The 16,987-nt window shown below is 54.0% G+C and overlaps 1 protein-coding gene across 2 annotated transcripts in view; it reads left to right on the top strand.

Annotated features, from left to right (window-relative positions):
* The first annotated feature begins 531 nt into the window (after positions 1–531).
* CYTH4 (cytohesin 4) overlaps positions 532–16,987 on the top strand; it is a 30,558-nt gene continuing 14,102 nt past the window's right edge. The window contains exons 1-6 of one of the 2 annotated variants that reach the window (XM_060164606.1): positions 532–628; positions 9,337–9,419; positions 11,356–11,420; positions 12,622–12,688; positions 14,203–14,321; positions 15,993–16,073. In XM_060164606.1, the coding sequence (XP_060020589.1) occupies positions 532–628; positions 9,337–9,419; positions 11,356–11,420; positions 12,622–12,688; positions 14,203–14,321; positions 15,993–16,073 (512 nt within the window). The remainder of the gene's footprint in view (positions 629–9,336; positions 9,420–11,355; positions 11,421–12,621; positions 12,689–14,202; positions 14,322–15,992; positions 16,074–16,987) is intronic. The other variant, XM_060164607.1, reaches the window with a different exon arrangement.

Genomic DNA, 16,987 nt, shown 5'->3' with positions numbered 1-16,987 from the left:
GCCTGGGGGAAAAGGGAAACTGAACATAATGCCTGACTGACCACTAGGCAGGAAAAAGCCAGGCATTTCATTGAGGGGAAGCAAAGCCCTTCCTAGCACTCAATTAATTTTTCTTTGCTCAAGGGAGAGTTGATGAAGGAGAGCTTGTGGGGTGGAATTGATTGGGCTCAGCTTGGACAGTCCAAGTTGAATGATCCTTCAGCTTATATGAAGGGAGGTTCTGTCCTCCAGTAATCATCTTCCTCTGGGGTGTGTGTGTGTGTGTGTGTGTGTGTGTGTGTGTGTGTATCTGTGTGTTTGTGTTTTTTTCTCTGTGTCACCATCTTTCTCTTTTTATCCCTCTCTGTCTCTTTTGCCTCTGTCCCTCCCTTGCCCACACCCAAAATGCAGAGTCCCCGCTACCCAAAACTCTGCTGGTTTTTAGGAAGTGCTGCGACATCAAGAGACTACGCACCAGACCCCAGCAGGACAGGACTTCCTCCCCACACTGTGCTGGGCGGGGCAAACGGGAAGGGGCCTGTTGTAGCTGAGATGACGCATCCCTGCCTGAGCAGCAGCTGGGTCAGTGGGCCACAGGAGCACAGGCCACCTTTCCCCGGGGGCTTCAGAATGGACTTGTGCCACCCAGGTAAGCACCTGGGCCGACCTGTCAGTTTCCTGTTCTGTAGAATGGGGATAACGGTGCCTGCCTCGCAGGAATCGGTGTGTAAATAGATATAACACAGACGGGACTTGCAGAAGCAGGCAACAGATATTTATGAGCTCAGGCTAGGTGCCAAGCTGTGTAGCATATGCTGGGAGTCCCGCGAACAAAGCAGGCATGGCCCCTGCCCTCATGAGCTTACGCTCTAGAGGGGGAGACAGACAGTAAATATATGAATGTACTATGTCAGGTGGTGACGAGCAGAATGAAGACCAGTAAAGTGAGATAAGGAAGATGGGTGGCTGGAAGTCCTCAAGAGGAGACACCGTTTGAGCAGAGACTTGTAGGAGGAAAGGGAGTGATCCGTGTGGGTTTCTGGGGAAAGAATATTCCAGGCAAAGGAACAGCCAGTGCAAAGGCCCTGAGGTGGGACTGAGAAAGGTTGTTTGTGTTGAAGATGATGATGTCTGTGAGAATAACTGTCTGGGTGGCACAAGGGCCCTGCAGCCCGTTTGGCCTCTGGTGGGTGACAGTGGCCTTTGGGGAGGCTAAGGGCACCGCTTTTGCCAGTGGAGCGGCCAGCAGGGGACCATGGCTGAGACCTACCTGGTAAGCAGGAGAGGAGGCTGTCAGTTTGTACAGGAAGAGGACAGGACTGTGTTGTGCTGTGTTTCTGTGAGGCCTAGAGGAGAGCGGCCAAGTCTCTGCGCCCTGCATCTCAGAATGTTCCAGCATGGCCTGGAACTCCAGAAGACAAGGGTTGCCAGGAGCTGTCCAGTTCCCCAGGTCCAGATGACGTGAACCCTGTTAGCCACAGACCCCTTTCTTCAAACAAAACCTAAAACAAAGCAGTCTGAGCCCACTCACTGGGCCTCCCCTCGCCCCAAGTGTTCTGGGGAACACAGAGAACCACTGACCCATTTCAACAGCCCCCATTTTCAGCTGGAACAAAGGAGGCCAGGAGAGGGACAGTCTTGCTGAGGCAGGATGACTCCCCACTGCCAAGCTCCCTCTCCAGTGCTCTCTCCCCGAACCCCATGCTTCTCCTGGGGGCTTTTGGGGGGAGGTGGCTCGCGGACTGTACGGCTCGGTGAACACATCTTAGGGGCAAGTAGGGACGCAAGCGGAGACCCAGGAGGAACAGTGCCTGGCTCTGTTGCGAGGGTGACAAGAAACAGTGAAGTAATCCCCCCCACACTGCCTGTCTTTCCACCGTTATTCTTGGAGTCTTCGTGTACAGAAGTCCTTAGGGCGGTTGCACCCATAATGCAAAGAGGAAACTGAGGCTCACAGAGGTGAACTGGAGGAGAGGACGGAATTGCCCAAAGTCGGGCGGCCAATAAGTGGCAGAATAAGGACAAGATCTGAGAAGAGCGAGAGCCCCAGCTGAGCCTGGGCTGTCAGGGAGGGGAGGGGCCAGGCCTCCCAGGGAGGCCAAGAGGTGAGTCACTGCTTTGCTTCAGGCTGGTCCTGGGACGACAGGGATTGAATGGAGTCACTGCAGGCAGTCTCTTGGGAGATGTGAGGACTGCACTGATCAGTTCATCTACTCATTCATTCATTCATTCATTCAATAAGTAGTCCTCTGGTGTGCAGGTCCTGGGCTGTGCAATGCTAGAGACAGCAATGACCCAGCCACAAGCCCAGCCCTGAGGGAGCTACTGGCTCGGGAATGGGGGGAGGGAGAGAAAACCCTATAGGACAGTGACCCAGGGCAGATGTGCAAATGGGCACAGACCTGCAGCCTGGGAGAGAGCGACTCTCTCTATCCGGGGCAAGGGAGATCTGGGAAGGCTTCCTGGAGGAAGTGGAGGGAGGGAAGGTCATTTCTCTGCTACCCAGACTGGGTCTTACTCGGAGCTCCTTCACGGCCTGGTGACTTGCCCTCTCTGAGCTCCGATTTGGCATCTCTAAGTGGACACCATCATCCTGGCCTCACCCCGGGGAAGTGGGGAAAGAACAAGGATTTGGAGTCAGCGCGACCTGGCTCAGATCTCAGCTGCGCACCAACCTGCCAGTGGTCATGATGGGCCTCTTCCTTCTGTGGGTTTCAGTTTCCCTGCTCATACAATGGACAGGATGGTGGCAAAGGGGCTGCCTGCCCTCCTCCAGCTGTGGGTGTCTGACACCCAGAAGCAGGTCCCCTCCCCCTAGGTCTGCTGAAAAGCTGAGAGGTCCAGGCAACAAAGCCCCAATGTGACCAAAGACAGCCGCGGGGCTGGTGCAGCAAGACTGCAGATTAAAAATAGAGGCAGATGGGTTGGGGGAGGAAGCCACACGATTTGGTGCGCCTGCAGGCCCTCTGGGGCTGGGGCGGGGTGCAGCTCTGCTAGCCGCCCCCCATCTCAGACCCCCTCGCACCCAGACTCTGAGAAGCCTCCGCCTTTAGGGCCCCAGGATCGCACCCTCCTCCTGCCCTGGAAAGGGGAAGCGGGGCCAGCTGTCCTGGAAGCCAGGCTGCGAGCAGATTTCTAAAAATATGATGGGAAAGAGGAAGGACAAAGGGGAAGTAGAGAGGAGCCGGGGAGATGGCCGGGACGGCACCTGGGCACACTCAGCTGGCCTGGGCACGGGGTGCGGAGGGCAGCCCAGCCACGGGGCGTATGGGTCGGTGTCCAAGGGCGGCCTTCACGAGGTGTGGGAAGCACAGCGCAGTGAGGAGTAAACAGAGCTCATGGTGGTGGCGGTGGTTACCATCATTGTAATACCTTTGTGTTTTTTATCATTAGTGTCACTATTATTATCATTAAAATCCATCTCCCATGAGCTGCACCAGTGCCTGAAACTCCATCATCACTAGGCTTGGAGTCAGTAGTGACCCCCCTCAGGCTGTGTCCTTGTCACCCTCCCCGCACCTCAGTGTCGTCAGCTCTGAAATGGAGAGAAATCCCCACTTTTAAACAAATAGGTGAAGGGTTGGAAGACACCCCCCCCCCATGCACCACGGGATGAGTGTCACAGGCTCGGGGCTGTCAGCACTGTTTCAGGGTTCAGATGTACTCGGCCAGCTGCCACCTGTTGGGGTCAGGACCTGACAGAAGGGGACAGTGGACTGAGAGGGTTCAGGAATGCTCCTGTCAAACCACGAAGAGCTGCATGAGAAAACAGGCACATAACCCCTCTCTACCCTCACTCCAACCCACTCTCCCAGGACAAAGCACTTTCCCCAGCTCTACCATGTTGGCCTTGTTTTTTTGTTTGTTTGTTTGTTTGTTTGTTGTTGTTGTTGTTGTTGTTTGGCTGTGTTGGGTCTTCGTTTCTGTGCGAGGGCTTTCTCTAGTTGCGGCAAGCGGGGTCCACTCTTCATTGCGGTACGAGGGCGTCTCACTATCACGGCCTCTCGTTGCAGAGCACAGGCTCCAGATGCACAGGCTCAGTAACTGTGGCTCACAGCCTAGTTGCTCCGCGGCATGTGGGATCCTCCCAGACCAGGAGGCTCGAACCCATGTCCCCTGCATCGGCAGGCAGATTCCCACCCACTGCGCCACCAGGGAAGCCCTTGGCCTTGTTTTATTTCTTACCCAAAAAGAGAAAGGGGCTCAGACTGTAGGCATCACGCAGCATCTTGTCTTCATTCTCCTTGGTGCTCAGCCACGGTCAACATTTCTGTGTCAGAATATCCAAGCTTAGCGTCTATATGGGGTTTCGATGATTTGCGCAGAGATACCTGGCTTCTGAAGATCGATGTGAGGGTTGTGGCCTTGGAGGCCCAGATGAGTGTAAATCACAACTCGGTCACCTTCCAGCTGTGTCCCCTTGGGCAGGTCACTTAACCTCTCTGAGCTTTGGGTGCCTCATCTATAGAATGAGATTTAAAAAATACCTTCCTCCAGAGCTGTGGTCAGGATTAAACCAGATAGTGGATGGCAAGAGCCTGGAGCCCCCAGGGCCTGAAGCACAGAAGGTGCTCAACCAGCATGCCTTTCCTTAGCCAACAGGAAGCAAGATCCTTGTTTAGGAAGCAAGATCCCAGAACTGCTGTGGGGATGGTAAGGAGGTGACGGAGGGGGGGTGCCCAGACGGAGCACAGGAGGGCCCCTGAGAGGAGATGGAGACAATGAGTAGGAGCCGCTAGGCAGAGAGGAGAAGGAAGGGCATTCCAGACAAGGGGGAACAGCATGTGCGAAGGCCCGTGGAGGGAGGGAGCGCACTGCAACACGTGAAGGGCAGCCAGGAGGCCTCAAGCCTGGGGCAGGGGCGGGCCCAATGTGAGATGAGGGTGGGGCACCAGCAGGTCTGATGGACCCAGTAAGATCTGGGGGCTTTATCCCCAGGACAATGGGAGGCCACGGGAGGGGCAGAGTGAAGGCAGGGAGACTTCGGGAGGCCCTCAGTCATCCAGACAGCAGAGTCCAGGGTTGTGGGGAGGGTGGAGGCCATGGAAACAGAAAGAAGGTGGACAGGGCTTGGTGATGGACACAAGGATGAGAGAGGGGGTGTGTGTCAAGGTGCCTCCTGGGGTTCTGGCTGGGGTATCTGGGGGGCCATTCCCAGAGCTTGAGAACTCAGGAAGAAGGCCAGGTTGATGGGAAATTCTAGGAGTTCCGTTTCAGTCACAGTGACAAATGAGCGTTGGTCAGGACACAGGGGGATGGAGGGGTCTGAAGCTCGGGGAAGGGGTTGGAGCTGAGGGTATGTGTGTGATTTCTTGGCCCAGGAGGGGAGAGGGGGATTCATGAGACCCCACGGGGAGAGGGGAGAAGTCGGCCTGGGACCCAGCCACGGGATCCACATTGGGGATTATCAATAGAAACACGGAATTCCCACCCAGCTTCTCTCCAACAAGCACCCTGTCTGGAGTCCATGTAGCCTCCAGCAGCAGGTGTGCCCCGGGCCAGAAACAGGCCTTCAGGACACAAGCCCCAGCCAACAGGAAAACAACGAAAAGCAAACAAAACACAAAAGTCTGATCTTTCACCCCAAAGCCAACTAGAGGTGATTGGGTTCTTCCACCATGGAACTCAGCCTCCCTTCACTCCTGACAGAGGAGTTCTGGGTCCCAGCCTCTAATGCTGCCTCCCTTGCTATGGCCCTGCTCCTGTCTCCCTGAGGGTGGCCCCTCACTCCTTCTGTCCCTGCATGTCCCCAAAGGCATGCAGAACCCACCTCTCCTGGGATGGAGGCTTAGGTGTTGGCAAACTAATGTTTTGATCCCAGCACTGCCAGTTCTTGGCTATGTGACCCAGGGCAAGTCACTTCGTCTCTCTGACCCTCAGTGTCTTAAACTGAGAAACATCCACTTGAAAGAGTTATGAAGATTAAATGACATGATTTACATGGAGCTGCTGGCATAGGTGTGTTTGAATTTAGAGGTTGATGAGACTCTTGCTTTGTCCCCTGGTGTAAGTACCACCTCCCCTCACCCCCCAGGAAGCCAGGATCTCTAGACCTCATAGTTACAGGGACAGAAAGGAAAACTCCCAAGTGGGTCACTAGGAGGATGGTAGCGCTCCTATTCCTTCCTTGTTCCTGAATCCCAGGAGATTACCTCTTGGGGAAAGAGCACCATCTAATGGTCATTGATTTAGGGTGTAGAGTTCATCTTGGAGGAGGAGGACGCATCCAAGCAGGACATCATCTCCAAGCTGACACCTCAGCAGCACCTCCATAACGGCTCCATCGTTCCATCAGGCCAGCATCCTCTGGTGGTGAAATGTGTAAGAGGACCATTGCATCCCATGGCCACATGCTCCTCCCACACCTCCTTTACTGTAAAGAGGGTCGTCCTTTAGTCTGATGTGTTGCAGTGTTCTGGGTCAGCAGATCAAGCCCTTGGACAGTGGTGCTGGCCAAGACTCTGTGGGCAGGAAAGGCCACCGTATCCAGACCAAGGGATCCAATGTAATCGGTTTGCCACCAAGTTGCTGTTTGGTCTTCTCAAGAAACAGTGGGTCTCTGTGGCTGGCAGGTCTGATATTCAGCAGTGGTGGTAGCTTGGATAGCCTGGGTGAGTGGGTCCACGCAAAGCCTCCACAGAGGCCACATTCATTCGTGTACCGTTGTACCAGCCCTGGGCTAGCCAGTCAGAGACTCGCTGATGTCAACTGGCTGAGTCATTCTATCCACCTGGTGATTTAGTGCCTCTCCTGTGGTGGCTGCTTCCTGGGCAACATTAGGGTGTTTTACAAAAATCTTCATACCCTGTGCCCACTCCCATAGGGCCCCCCACTTGACTCTTCCCCGGAACCTCTCTGTTCCCAAACTTCCTTCTTTCCTTCCTTCTGACCGGGAAGTCAAGGCATCTTCTACTGCCCATGAATGCATGTATATTCTTACTTCATGCCGCTTCTCTTTCCACATGAAATAGACCAGATACCCTACCCAAAGCTCTGCTCACTGGGAGGACTTCTCACCACTCTCTCTTGAACACCTTGAGCAGGTCTGTAGTTCAATAGCTGTCCAGTTTTACTTGTACACAAACACTGAGCCACCCATCCTGGAACCGAGTTCAGGCATTTTTCTCCTTTGTCATGAGGTCACAAGGGACCCATCCATAAAGACATAGTATGAGCTGAGGGACCTGGTACCACAGAATGACAACAAGTGGATGACATGAGGGTCTGGGTCACCTGTCCCTGGGGCTTCCTGGAGCCTTCTGTCTCTGCTCACACCTGTTCCTGGGTGAACCACTTACAAAGGGTTGCTGTTGGGCTCACTTGACTTTATGACTTGGTGGGTCAGACCCATCTTGGCTGCCTGACAGGGGAATCATTACCATTTATACTTGCCACAGTGTTGCAGGAGCCTTCCTTCTGGGGGCCTGGCCTCTCCTTCAGTCAGTAGGGCCTGGAATCTAAAACCTGCTCAGGTCCACAAACCAGGCAAGGGCTCTTGGCTTTTCATGTAGTGACTGCCCTTTGGGAGGGGCGTATCCTTGGGCGAGGCAGCTCCATTTGGGCTGAGGTAAGTTCCTGAGGAGGGACTCAGCTGTGAGTCATCAGGAGGCTACACACACACACACACACACACACACACACACACACACACACACACACACACACACACACACACAGCAGCTGAGGGAGTGGGTGCCTTGGTCCTGAGGGGGAGAGCTGGGTGACACAACATGGCTCCCATTATACGTGTGTTGTACCCTTCCCGTATGTCAGATCCTCACTGAGTGTTTGACAAAATTCAGATTTTTTTAATCCTGACCACCACCGTCTAGGTTATGGTTCATGCTTCAGAGACAAGGACACTGGATAAGTTGAGTTTCAGGTGTGGTGGATGTAACAAAAAGACTCAGAATAGCAGTGACTGAGACATTCTCAAAACTTATTTCTCTCTCATTGAAAAGTCCACGTGGGTAGCTGGTGGAGGTGAACGTGATGACTCTTCTCCACATGGCTGCCCAGGGCCAGCCTCCTTCCAGCTTGGTGCTCTGCCACCTCAATACCCAGCTAACATCTCAAAGTCCAAGATGACTGCTCAGTCAACAGGAGGGAAAGTAGGGAAAGGGACCTCTTGATATTCTCTGCTTTTATTTGGAAGAGATCATATCTGTCCTTGCAAAACCTTTAAGAAATGTGGCCAGACGCTTCCCAAAGCTAGGACTTGAGAGTCGAGAGGATGTGAATGGGCAGACAGGAAAAGGCATCCCAGGGTGGAGGAGCTGTAGAGGCAAAGGTGGAGAAGTAAGACTGAGAGTTAGACCATTTTGGGGGCAGTGAGGAGCAGGCAGGCTGGACTGGCAGGCTCTTGTTGAGAATCGTGGGGAATAAGCCTGGCTGGATGAGGACTTTTCCCCCTATGGAATAAGGATTCCTTGGAGATATTGACCAGGAGAGTGTTATGGTTGGGACAGGAAGGGAGGTGGGGGTAGAGGTAGGTCAGCTGACCCAGGTGGGGGAATGGTCATAGCACATTGCCAGAACATTGGCACACCTGTGTCTCCTTTAATTCATTTCCAGGTGATGAGGAAAGAACTCAGACTTTGTTGTCATCCCAACCCAAGTCCCACCCTGGCTCAACAACTTGTGCCTTTGGGACCCTGGCCAGGTCACCTCACTTCTCTGAGCCTGAGTGTCTGGGGCAGGCACTGTGAAATGTCCCCCCAAATTCAGTTTCCCCATCTTACATAGTAAGGATATCAGGACCACCCTATTAAAGCCTCATTACCCAGCCTCCCTTGAAGGTAGCTGTAACCGTGTGGCTACATCTGGCCAATGGGATGTGAGGCAAAATGATCACCACTTCCTGGTCATACAAACAAATGAATAAATGACAGATGCGTGACCCAGTGAAGAAGTAAAGTTGCAGCAGAGGATGAATGCCTTCAGCAAGTATTGCACTGAGCACCTGCTCTGTGTCAGGCTCTTTCTAGGGGCTGAGGATACAGCAGTGAGCAAAATTGTTGAAGTGCCTATTCTCATGGGGCTGAGTGGAATGAGTAGAACACAAAAGATGCAAGTAAACAAGATGGCTTAGGGAGTCTGTACCCAGAGGGGCAGAAGAGACATAAAGCTGGTAGGAGGGGAGTGTGGGGAGGGACTGCTTTAGACAGGGCAGTCAGGGAAGGCTTCTTGGAGGAGGTGACATCTGAGCCAAGGCCTGGATGAAGAGGGCAAGCAAGTCATGGGTTTCTAGAAGGAAGAGGGCCCTGGGGAAGTGAGAGCTAGCTGGGGTGGCTGGAGCCGAGTGATGGAGGGGAGGGCGGGGAATGAGCCAGGGACCACCAGTTCTTCTCTCTCCAGACCCAGGGGAGCTGAGCAGCGGGGAGGCCGAGGAACTGCAGCGGATCAAATGGCATCGGAAGCAGCTTCTGGAGGACATCCAGGTGTGCTCACACTCACGCTCACAAATACACATGCTCTTGTCCACCCTCATGTTCGTGCTGACACACCCTCAAACCACACATACCCACAAGCAAGCAGTCATACATGTTCGCACACCTCCTGACCCAGCCTGGGCCAAGAGCGGGGCCAGATTCCAGCCCACAGGTAGCCTCAGCCCCAGCCCCCAGGAGTGGGGAGAACAGAATTCCCAGGGGAGTCCCCACTCCTGGGTTCAGCAGCTGGGCTCAGAGCGAGCCAGGAGAGCAGGGGAGAGAAAGGGAACCATCAGTTCAGCACCTACTATGAGCAGAGCCCCACCTGTATGGCCTCAGTCTGGTCTCATCTCCAACCCGGACCTCAGATTCATCCCCCCGAAAATGTAGACCATTTGGTCAAGATAACACCATTATCTGCCCAGCACTTGTCAGTTCACCAGTTTCTCAGACATTAGCTCATCTGATTCTCAGCAACCTTCTGAAACAGGCCCTGCTTCTGCTCCTGGAATGTGCCACCATGCTCGGTCCTGCCCCCGGGCCTTTGCACTCACAGTCCCCTCTGCCTGACACTCTCCTAATCCCTCCTCATGGCTCCTTCTTCTCCTGGTTCATTCTCAGCCCAAATGCCTCGCCTCCTAGGGGTCGCCCTGTCCACTCTGGCTGTAGTTGGTGGGACCCCACTTCCCATCCCAACGCGTGTACACCTAAGATTCCAGAGAAAGACGAAGGCACAAGATAACTCCCTCAGCAAGTACTTACCATGTGCCAGGCTCTTTCTAGACCATTACTCTGATCATCTTCTGCATGGTCCTTTCATTTGCCCCACGATCCAAAGTCCAGTGGGGTGAGCTCCATGTAAGGAGAGCCTGGGTCTGCTTCCCACCACTATATCCCGAGTCCAATAGTCAGAGCATAGTAGGTACTCAGTTAATACTTACGAGTGAACCTTCATTTTATTTGTGGGGAAGCCACTCAGTGACTCGGCCAAGTTCACATGGACAGGAGCTGACTGGGCTCAGAAAGAGGCCCCAGGCCCCATGCTGCTCCTGGGCCGCAGGACAAAGCCCTGTTAGGACCACCCCCATCCCAGAGATCTTCAGGGAGGCGAGGGAAGGCAGGGGTGCCTTTGGGGGCTCTTGCTGCTGCCACTGAGTTAAGGAGTCTCCTCTGCCACTGGGTACCTCCCGCCAGGTCAGGATGGAAAAGGCTTGGGGGTGTCAGGGAAAGCAGAGGCTTGGAGTCAGATGCTGGACATGTCCCTTCACCTCTCTGGGCCTCCGTGTCCTCTTCTGTAAATTTCACTGGAATTGCAAAGTCCCTGAGAAGAGGTCCTGTGCCGTCTTGTACCCTGTTGACCCATAGCTCCTGGCTCGTAGTGCCCACAGAGTCCAGGGAGCGGGACAGGGTAAATGGATGGAGGGAGGGAAACCAGAGAGGAGCTGGGGCCCGATCATTGGGTGAGAGTGTGTACCTCCTGCCTGGCCAGGCAGTAAGGAGCCATGGATGGCGTTTGAGTGGAAAAAGGGCCGGCACCTAGCGGTGCTTCAGAAAGATGGCAGCTGGGCGGAGGAGAGCTTGTCGGGAAGCTTTGGCTCAAGGCTAGGACACTTTTCAGCTGCAGAGGTGAGAGATGGGAAGACCAGAAATAGAGTGGGGGAAAGGCTAGGGACTGGGGGCTCCCTCACGCCACGAGCCCCGGGAGAACTAGGGATAAACAGAGGCAAGAAGTTTGACTTGGGATTTTGAGGGTATGAGATATTTGGGAAAGGGATCCACCAGGGGGAGGGTCCCTTAGTGGCAGCTCAGGACAGAGGTTTGGGAATCACGCCTGGAAGTGGGAATGGCTGTGTTTGGGGGGAGGGGGGGTCGTGAAGCCCTTTCTGTCCCAGGCTCCGCCCCCTGACTCTACCTCCCCATCCTCCCCCCGCCCGCCACCCCACAGAAGCTGAAGGACGAGATCGAAGATGTGTTTGCTCAAATCGACTGCTTCGAGACAGCAGAGGAGAGGTGAGGGGCCCGGCAGGGGACCCTGGGAAGCTGCCACAGTGGCTTCCTGAGGACGTCACATGCCATGAGTGAGAGTGAATGAGCCCGGGCCCTGGTGAAATCAGGGGTCGGACCCCCAGAGGGGAGGCATAGGGGGGTGAAATAGGAACAGGGCGGCCCTGACACTCCATCCCGTGGTCTGGTCTGGTCCTTGCTTCCAGCAACCCCTCTCCTCAGCAGCAGCCCCGTTCTCCCACCTCCTCCACCCAAAGTCTCTCCCAACCCACCCTGACCCAGCCCCTGACCAATCGCTGGCCAGGAGCATCCTGGGTTGGGCCAGGGAGAGGGGAATTTCAGCCCCAAGTATGAGGATAAGGAAGCCAGGGGCCTTACAGGGACAGGAGCCTGGCCTGTGGCAAGGCCGAGGCTGGTCCACCTCACTCCACCGTAAGGTGTCATCACCCCACCCCTTCTATAGGAAGACTGCCCCTGGCTCTGTGACCTGCGGTCGGTCCTCCCCTAACTGGGTCTCAGTTTCCCCACTTGTACAATGAGAAGGTTGGTCCCTACATAATCCCCTAGGGCCCCAGGGCACTGACTCCTCCATACGGTGTCCCAGGAGATCCCCACCCTGCCCCTGCCAGCCTTCAGTTCTCTGATGCCTCTGATCTCCACCTTCCTAGCCCGGACACATGCACGCACTCACGCCCACATACACACGTGCACTGCCCCCGTGTCTCCAGCCCCCAAAATGACAACAACATAACATTTACACGGCACCTAACGCTAGCTATTTTCAATGCTTTAACCTTTCAACAATGCTTGGGGGGCAGGTGATAGTCACCGCATGCTACAGATGAGGAAACCGAGTCCCAGAGAGATGAGTGGGATTTGCACCAGAAGCCTGGCTCCAAAGTCTGTGCTGTTACCCACAACCTCCCTGTTATCTTGCTCCCCCTCTAAGCACAGGGCCCCTCTACATCCCCCCCAGGAGCATCTCTGGCTCCTGAGGCCACAGCTCCAGAGCTGGGCCCATTGGAAATATGGTCTTGTAGCTCAGGAAGGGGCCCAAACCCTGCATTTCTCACGTTCTCCCCGGTGATTCCAGCCCCACTTGGAGGCCCTTAGGGAATACTGGCTCTAGCTGAGGGAAGCATCCTCGGGGATTGGAGGGGTGTCCTGGGGTCCGGGGGCGTCCAGGCTGATGTCTTCCTGTCTACAGCCGCATGGCCCAGAAAGAGAAGGAGCTGGGCATCGGGCGCAAGAAATTCAACATGGATCCCGTGAAGGTAGGCAGTGCGGGGGCCGAGTCAGGGGGCCGGGAGAGCTGCATGCTGGGGCCCTCCACGATGTCCTCTTGTTCCCCCTCAACTGACACAATTACCCACTTTACAGATGAGGAAACTGAAGCCCCGCCGGGCTCAGCATCTTATCCTGCCCCACGCCTGTTATGGCTGGGGGCTCCGCCACCCCACAGCATAGTAGCTCCGGGGCATGAGGTGGGAGCCAGGAGGATGCGATGGGGTCTGTGATGTCTGTGCCCCGCTCTGTGAGTTGGACTTTGGGCAGTGGGGCCCTTAAACTCTGGGACTCAGTCTCCAGAAGTGTCTTCCAGCCCCTCGGCTGGGGAGCCAGTCCTGAGATGCTGGCGTGGAGCCCTGAGTGCTCAGGGCTCAGCTACGCTCTAACCCCACCCCCACTGGTCTCAGAGCACCCCCAGTCCCCACCCCTCGCCCAGCCAGGTGGCCCTGGGCTCCTTTCCTGTAGGAGCCAGGACAGGAGGAAGCCACAAGTTGACACACAGAGGTGGGGTCAGGGAAGACACGGGGTCCCTGGAAATTTACTGCTCTCGCTTAGAAGGTTGCCTCTTCCCCATCACAGGCCTCCCGTGTCCCAGTGGCACAGCAATCAACCCCTGCCCCCATCCACACAGACCACACAGACCACACACACACACACACAAACACACACACACACACACACACACGCGCGCGCGCTAACTCACTTCCTACCTGATCCTGCCTGAGCGCCCCTCAGGGAGGGGCCCCTGAGGGATCCCCTGGGCCATCTGCCCGTCACTCAGAGCCCTCCACAACCTGTCCCCCCTCTCCCAGCAGCCTCTTCTCCAAAAGGAATAGGGACTCGAAGGCATCATCACGGAAAACCAGACAGCAACCCCTCAAACTCCTAAAATTAGATGACAGACTTCCATTCCCTGGGTCGTGGGGAGAGATGTCTGAGATATTGTCAAATCAGAAAATCGGGCGAGGCACACTCCCATTTTCACACAGAAAAGGGAGGAAAGGACCACCAGGGAAACTGTCTACCTCCGAGTGGTAGGACTGAGCAATTTCCTCTCCTTTTGACTGAGCAGTTTTTTTCTAACTTTTATACAATGGACATAGATTACTTGTAAGAAAAAATGAAACACTATGTTTAAATAATATGAATTTTAAGGGGGACAAAAGGAAGGGCTGAATCATTCAATCTTAAAATTATAAATTCATAGAATCATCGAAGCATATCCTCAAAGAGTGTCAGACTGAAGGGCACCCTGGGGAGCAGCTGGCATGAACCTGGTTCATGGCAGGAACCCCATCTCTCTTTGCACGTCTCTGCTGATGGGGAACTCACCACCTTACACAGGCAACTTCTATTAAGGAGGGAACACAACTTCCCAGAACAAGCTGTGCCAATGCTAGAATGCCAGGCCCAGGGCTCTGGCCACAGAGGCTCTCTCCCTCCCTCCTCCCAGGCCAGCTGCTGGGCGGGGCTACTCACGGGCTCTGTGTACCACCTCCAGGGTATCCAGTATCTCACTGAGCACAAGCTGCTGACCCCGGATGTCCAGGATATCGCCCAGTTCTTGTACAAGGGCGAGGGCCTCAACAAGACGGCCATCGGCACCTACCTGGGGGAAAGGTAAGGAGGGCGGGGCCTTAGGGAGGTAGAGAATGAGGGTGTGCTGGTGTGCACAGGTGTGGGTGAAGGGATTGTGTGTGCAGGTAAGTAAGGGAATGAGTCATGTTAGGAAAGTCATAACTCCTGGGGTTCAGCGGCCTAACTGATCACGTCCCTCCCGACCCTGAACCAAGGGCTGCCTGCCGGCCTTCATTCCTTCCTTCACTCATTTAGAAAACAAGTAGATATTTTTAGTATCTACCGTGTACCAGACAGTGTTCCAAGCCCTGGATGTACACCAGTGAACAAGATAGACAAAACTCCTGGGCGGGGGGGCGGGCAGGGGGATTAAATTGGGAGTATGGGATTAACAGATGCACACTACCATATATAATAGATAAACAACGAGGATTTACTGTGTAGTACAGGGAACTATATTGAATATCCGTAATAAACTATAATGGAAAAGAATTGAAGAAAAGAATACAGATATATACATACATATGTATAACCAAATCACTTTGCTGTGCACCTGAAAATAACACAGTTGTAAATCAACTATACTTCAGTTAAAAAGAAACAAACCACTGGATGTCCAGTGGTTAGGAGTCGGCACTTTCACTTCCATGGGCCTGGGTTCAACCCTGGTCAGGGAACTAAGAGCCCACAAGTCACGCGGCACGGTCAAAAACAAAGACAACACAAAATCACAAAGCTCCTACCCTCAAGGAGGTACATTCTAATGGGGAAGGCAGATCCCAAAATATGTAAAATACGTTAGAAAATTATAAGTTCTTTGGAATACAAGTAAAGCAGGGAAGGGAGATGAGAAAGTTCTGGGAACCATGCTTCGAAGGCTGTGGACTTTAAATCGTTGTGGACACAAAGGGTCTCACAGAGAAGGTGAACTTTGAAATTTAAAGGAGGTGAGCAGTGCAGCTCTGGGGGAAGAGCATTTCAGGCAGAGGGAACAGTGTGTGCAAAGGCCCTGGGGCAGAAGCTGCTTAAAGAACAGCAGGCTAGTGAGACTGGAAGAGAGAGAGGAAGGGAGAAAGTAGTAGGTGACAAGGTGGGGATCCCTGAGAGGGTTCTGGGCAGAGGAGTGGTCTGAGGGGACCCTTCTGGCTGCTGGGTGGCAGATAGACTATAGGGGACAGGCGTGGAGCTGGGCCAACAAGCCAGGGACCCTTCCCCCAGGCTCCCCAGAGGACACTCTCCTTCTAAGCAAGCAGGGAACCCAGGTGGCAAGAAGGGCAACGCTTTCTGATTTCAGATCTGGGAAGGGGGAGGAAAAGGGGGTGGGCATTTTCTCTGATTTTACAGATGTGGACACTGGGGCTTGGGGAGGTCAAGTGGCTTGTGTGGGGTCACCCATGAAGGAAGTGACAGAGGAAGGATTTGACTCAGGGCAGGCCGCTCTGAAACCAGAGCTCCCCTCCTGGGTGAGGACAGTGTTGGTGAGCCGTCGCGGGGTGGGGCGTCTGCTGTGTGTGGGAGGACATGGACGTGCACACGGGGGCGGGGGGGACTGTGATGTGGGCTCAGACAGATGGGAACAGACCAGATGGTGGCTGGATTCAGAAGGAGGACATCTCTCCCCTCCTTGGCCTCCCCCACCTCAACCGCCCCCCCGGAGGTGAGCGTCAGCAAATGCCCGAGTGTGTCCCGCCCTCCCTTCTGCCTCCTCGCCAGGGACCCCATCAACCTGCAGGTCCTCCAGGCCTTCGTAGATTGCCACGAGTTCGCCAACCTCAACCTTGTCCAGGCCCTCAGGTGAGTGGTGCAGGGGGCAGGGGCCTGACCCCCGAGGGTGGCACGGCAGGAAGGGTTGGGGTATCACCACCCACATGGCTAACAGCACAAACAAAGCATCAGGAGAAAGAATGAATAAATGAGGGAACTCCCTGGTGGTCCAGTGGTGAGGACTCAGCGCTTTCATTGCTGAGGGCCCGGGAACTAAAATCCTACAAGCTGCGTGGTGCGGCCCCCAAAAATTTTTTAATAAATAAATAAACTTAATTAATGACATCCCCCACATAGAGCTGAGATTAGATGAGATAATAGGTGTGGACTGCCTGGATCAGTACCTGGCTCGTTACTACTACTACTATTATTATATTACATCATTATTATAATAATATTAAATCATAATCATTATTACTATTATGATGCCATTCCCATCCCACTGCTCTTTGGATTAGTGCTTGTTTTACTTATTTTATTAATGCAGCTTAGTGTGTACTGCATTTATTATTACTTATTATTTTCTAATTAGAATATTATTGTTGCTACTCATTTTTACAACAATGGGAGGCATTACAGTATATGCGTTAGGAGCACAAGCTCTGGAGCCAGACTGCTCAGTTCATATCCTATCTCTGCTACTCACCCCTTGGGAAAGTCACACACACACACACACACACACACACACACACACACACAAAACTCTCCGTGCCTCAGCTTCTTCATCTGTAAAATGTGGATACTAACAGTACCAACCTCATAGGGTGGTGAGGACTAAATGAGAAAATGCTTAGAATTGGTCCACTGTCAGTGCTTAGTAAGTCTTGCTGCTGCAGATGATGCCTGGAAAATCAGCTCCTGAGTGGGGGCATTTGTTCTGGGCTTTGATGGATGATTAGGAGTTTGCTAGGCAGAGAAGGAAGAAGCCACCACCATCTAAGCAA

This window comes from Lagenorhynchus albirostris, chromosome 11 (genome assembly GCF_949774975.1).
Source record: "Lagenorhynchus albirostris chromosome 11, mLagAlb1.1, whole genome shotgun sequence".
NCBI classification, from domain to species: Eukaryota; Metazoa; Chordata; class Mammalia; order Artiodactyla; family Delphinidae; genus Lagenorhynchus; species Lagenorhynchus albirostris.
Note: the sequence above shows the minus strand (reverse complement) of the source record. Positions and strands in the feature narration are given on the sequence as shown.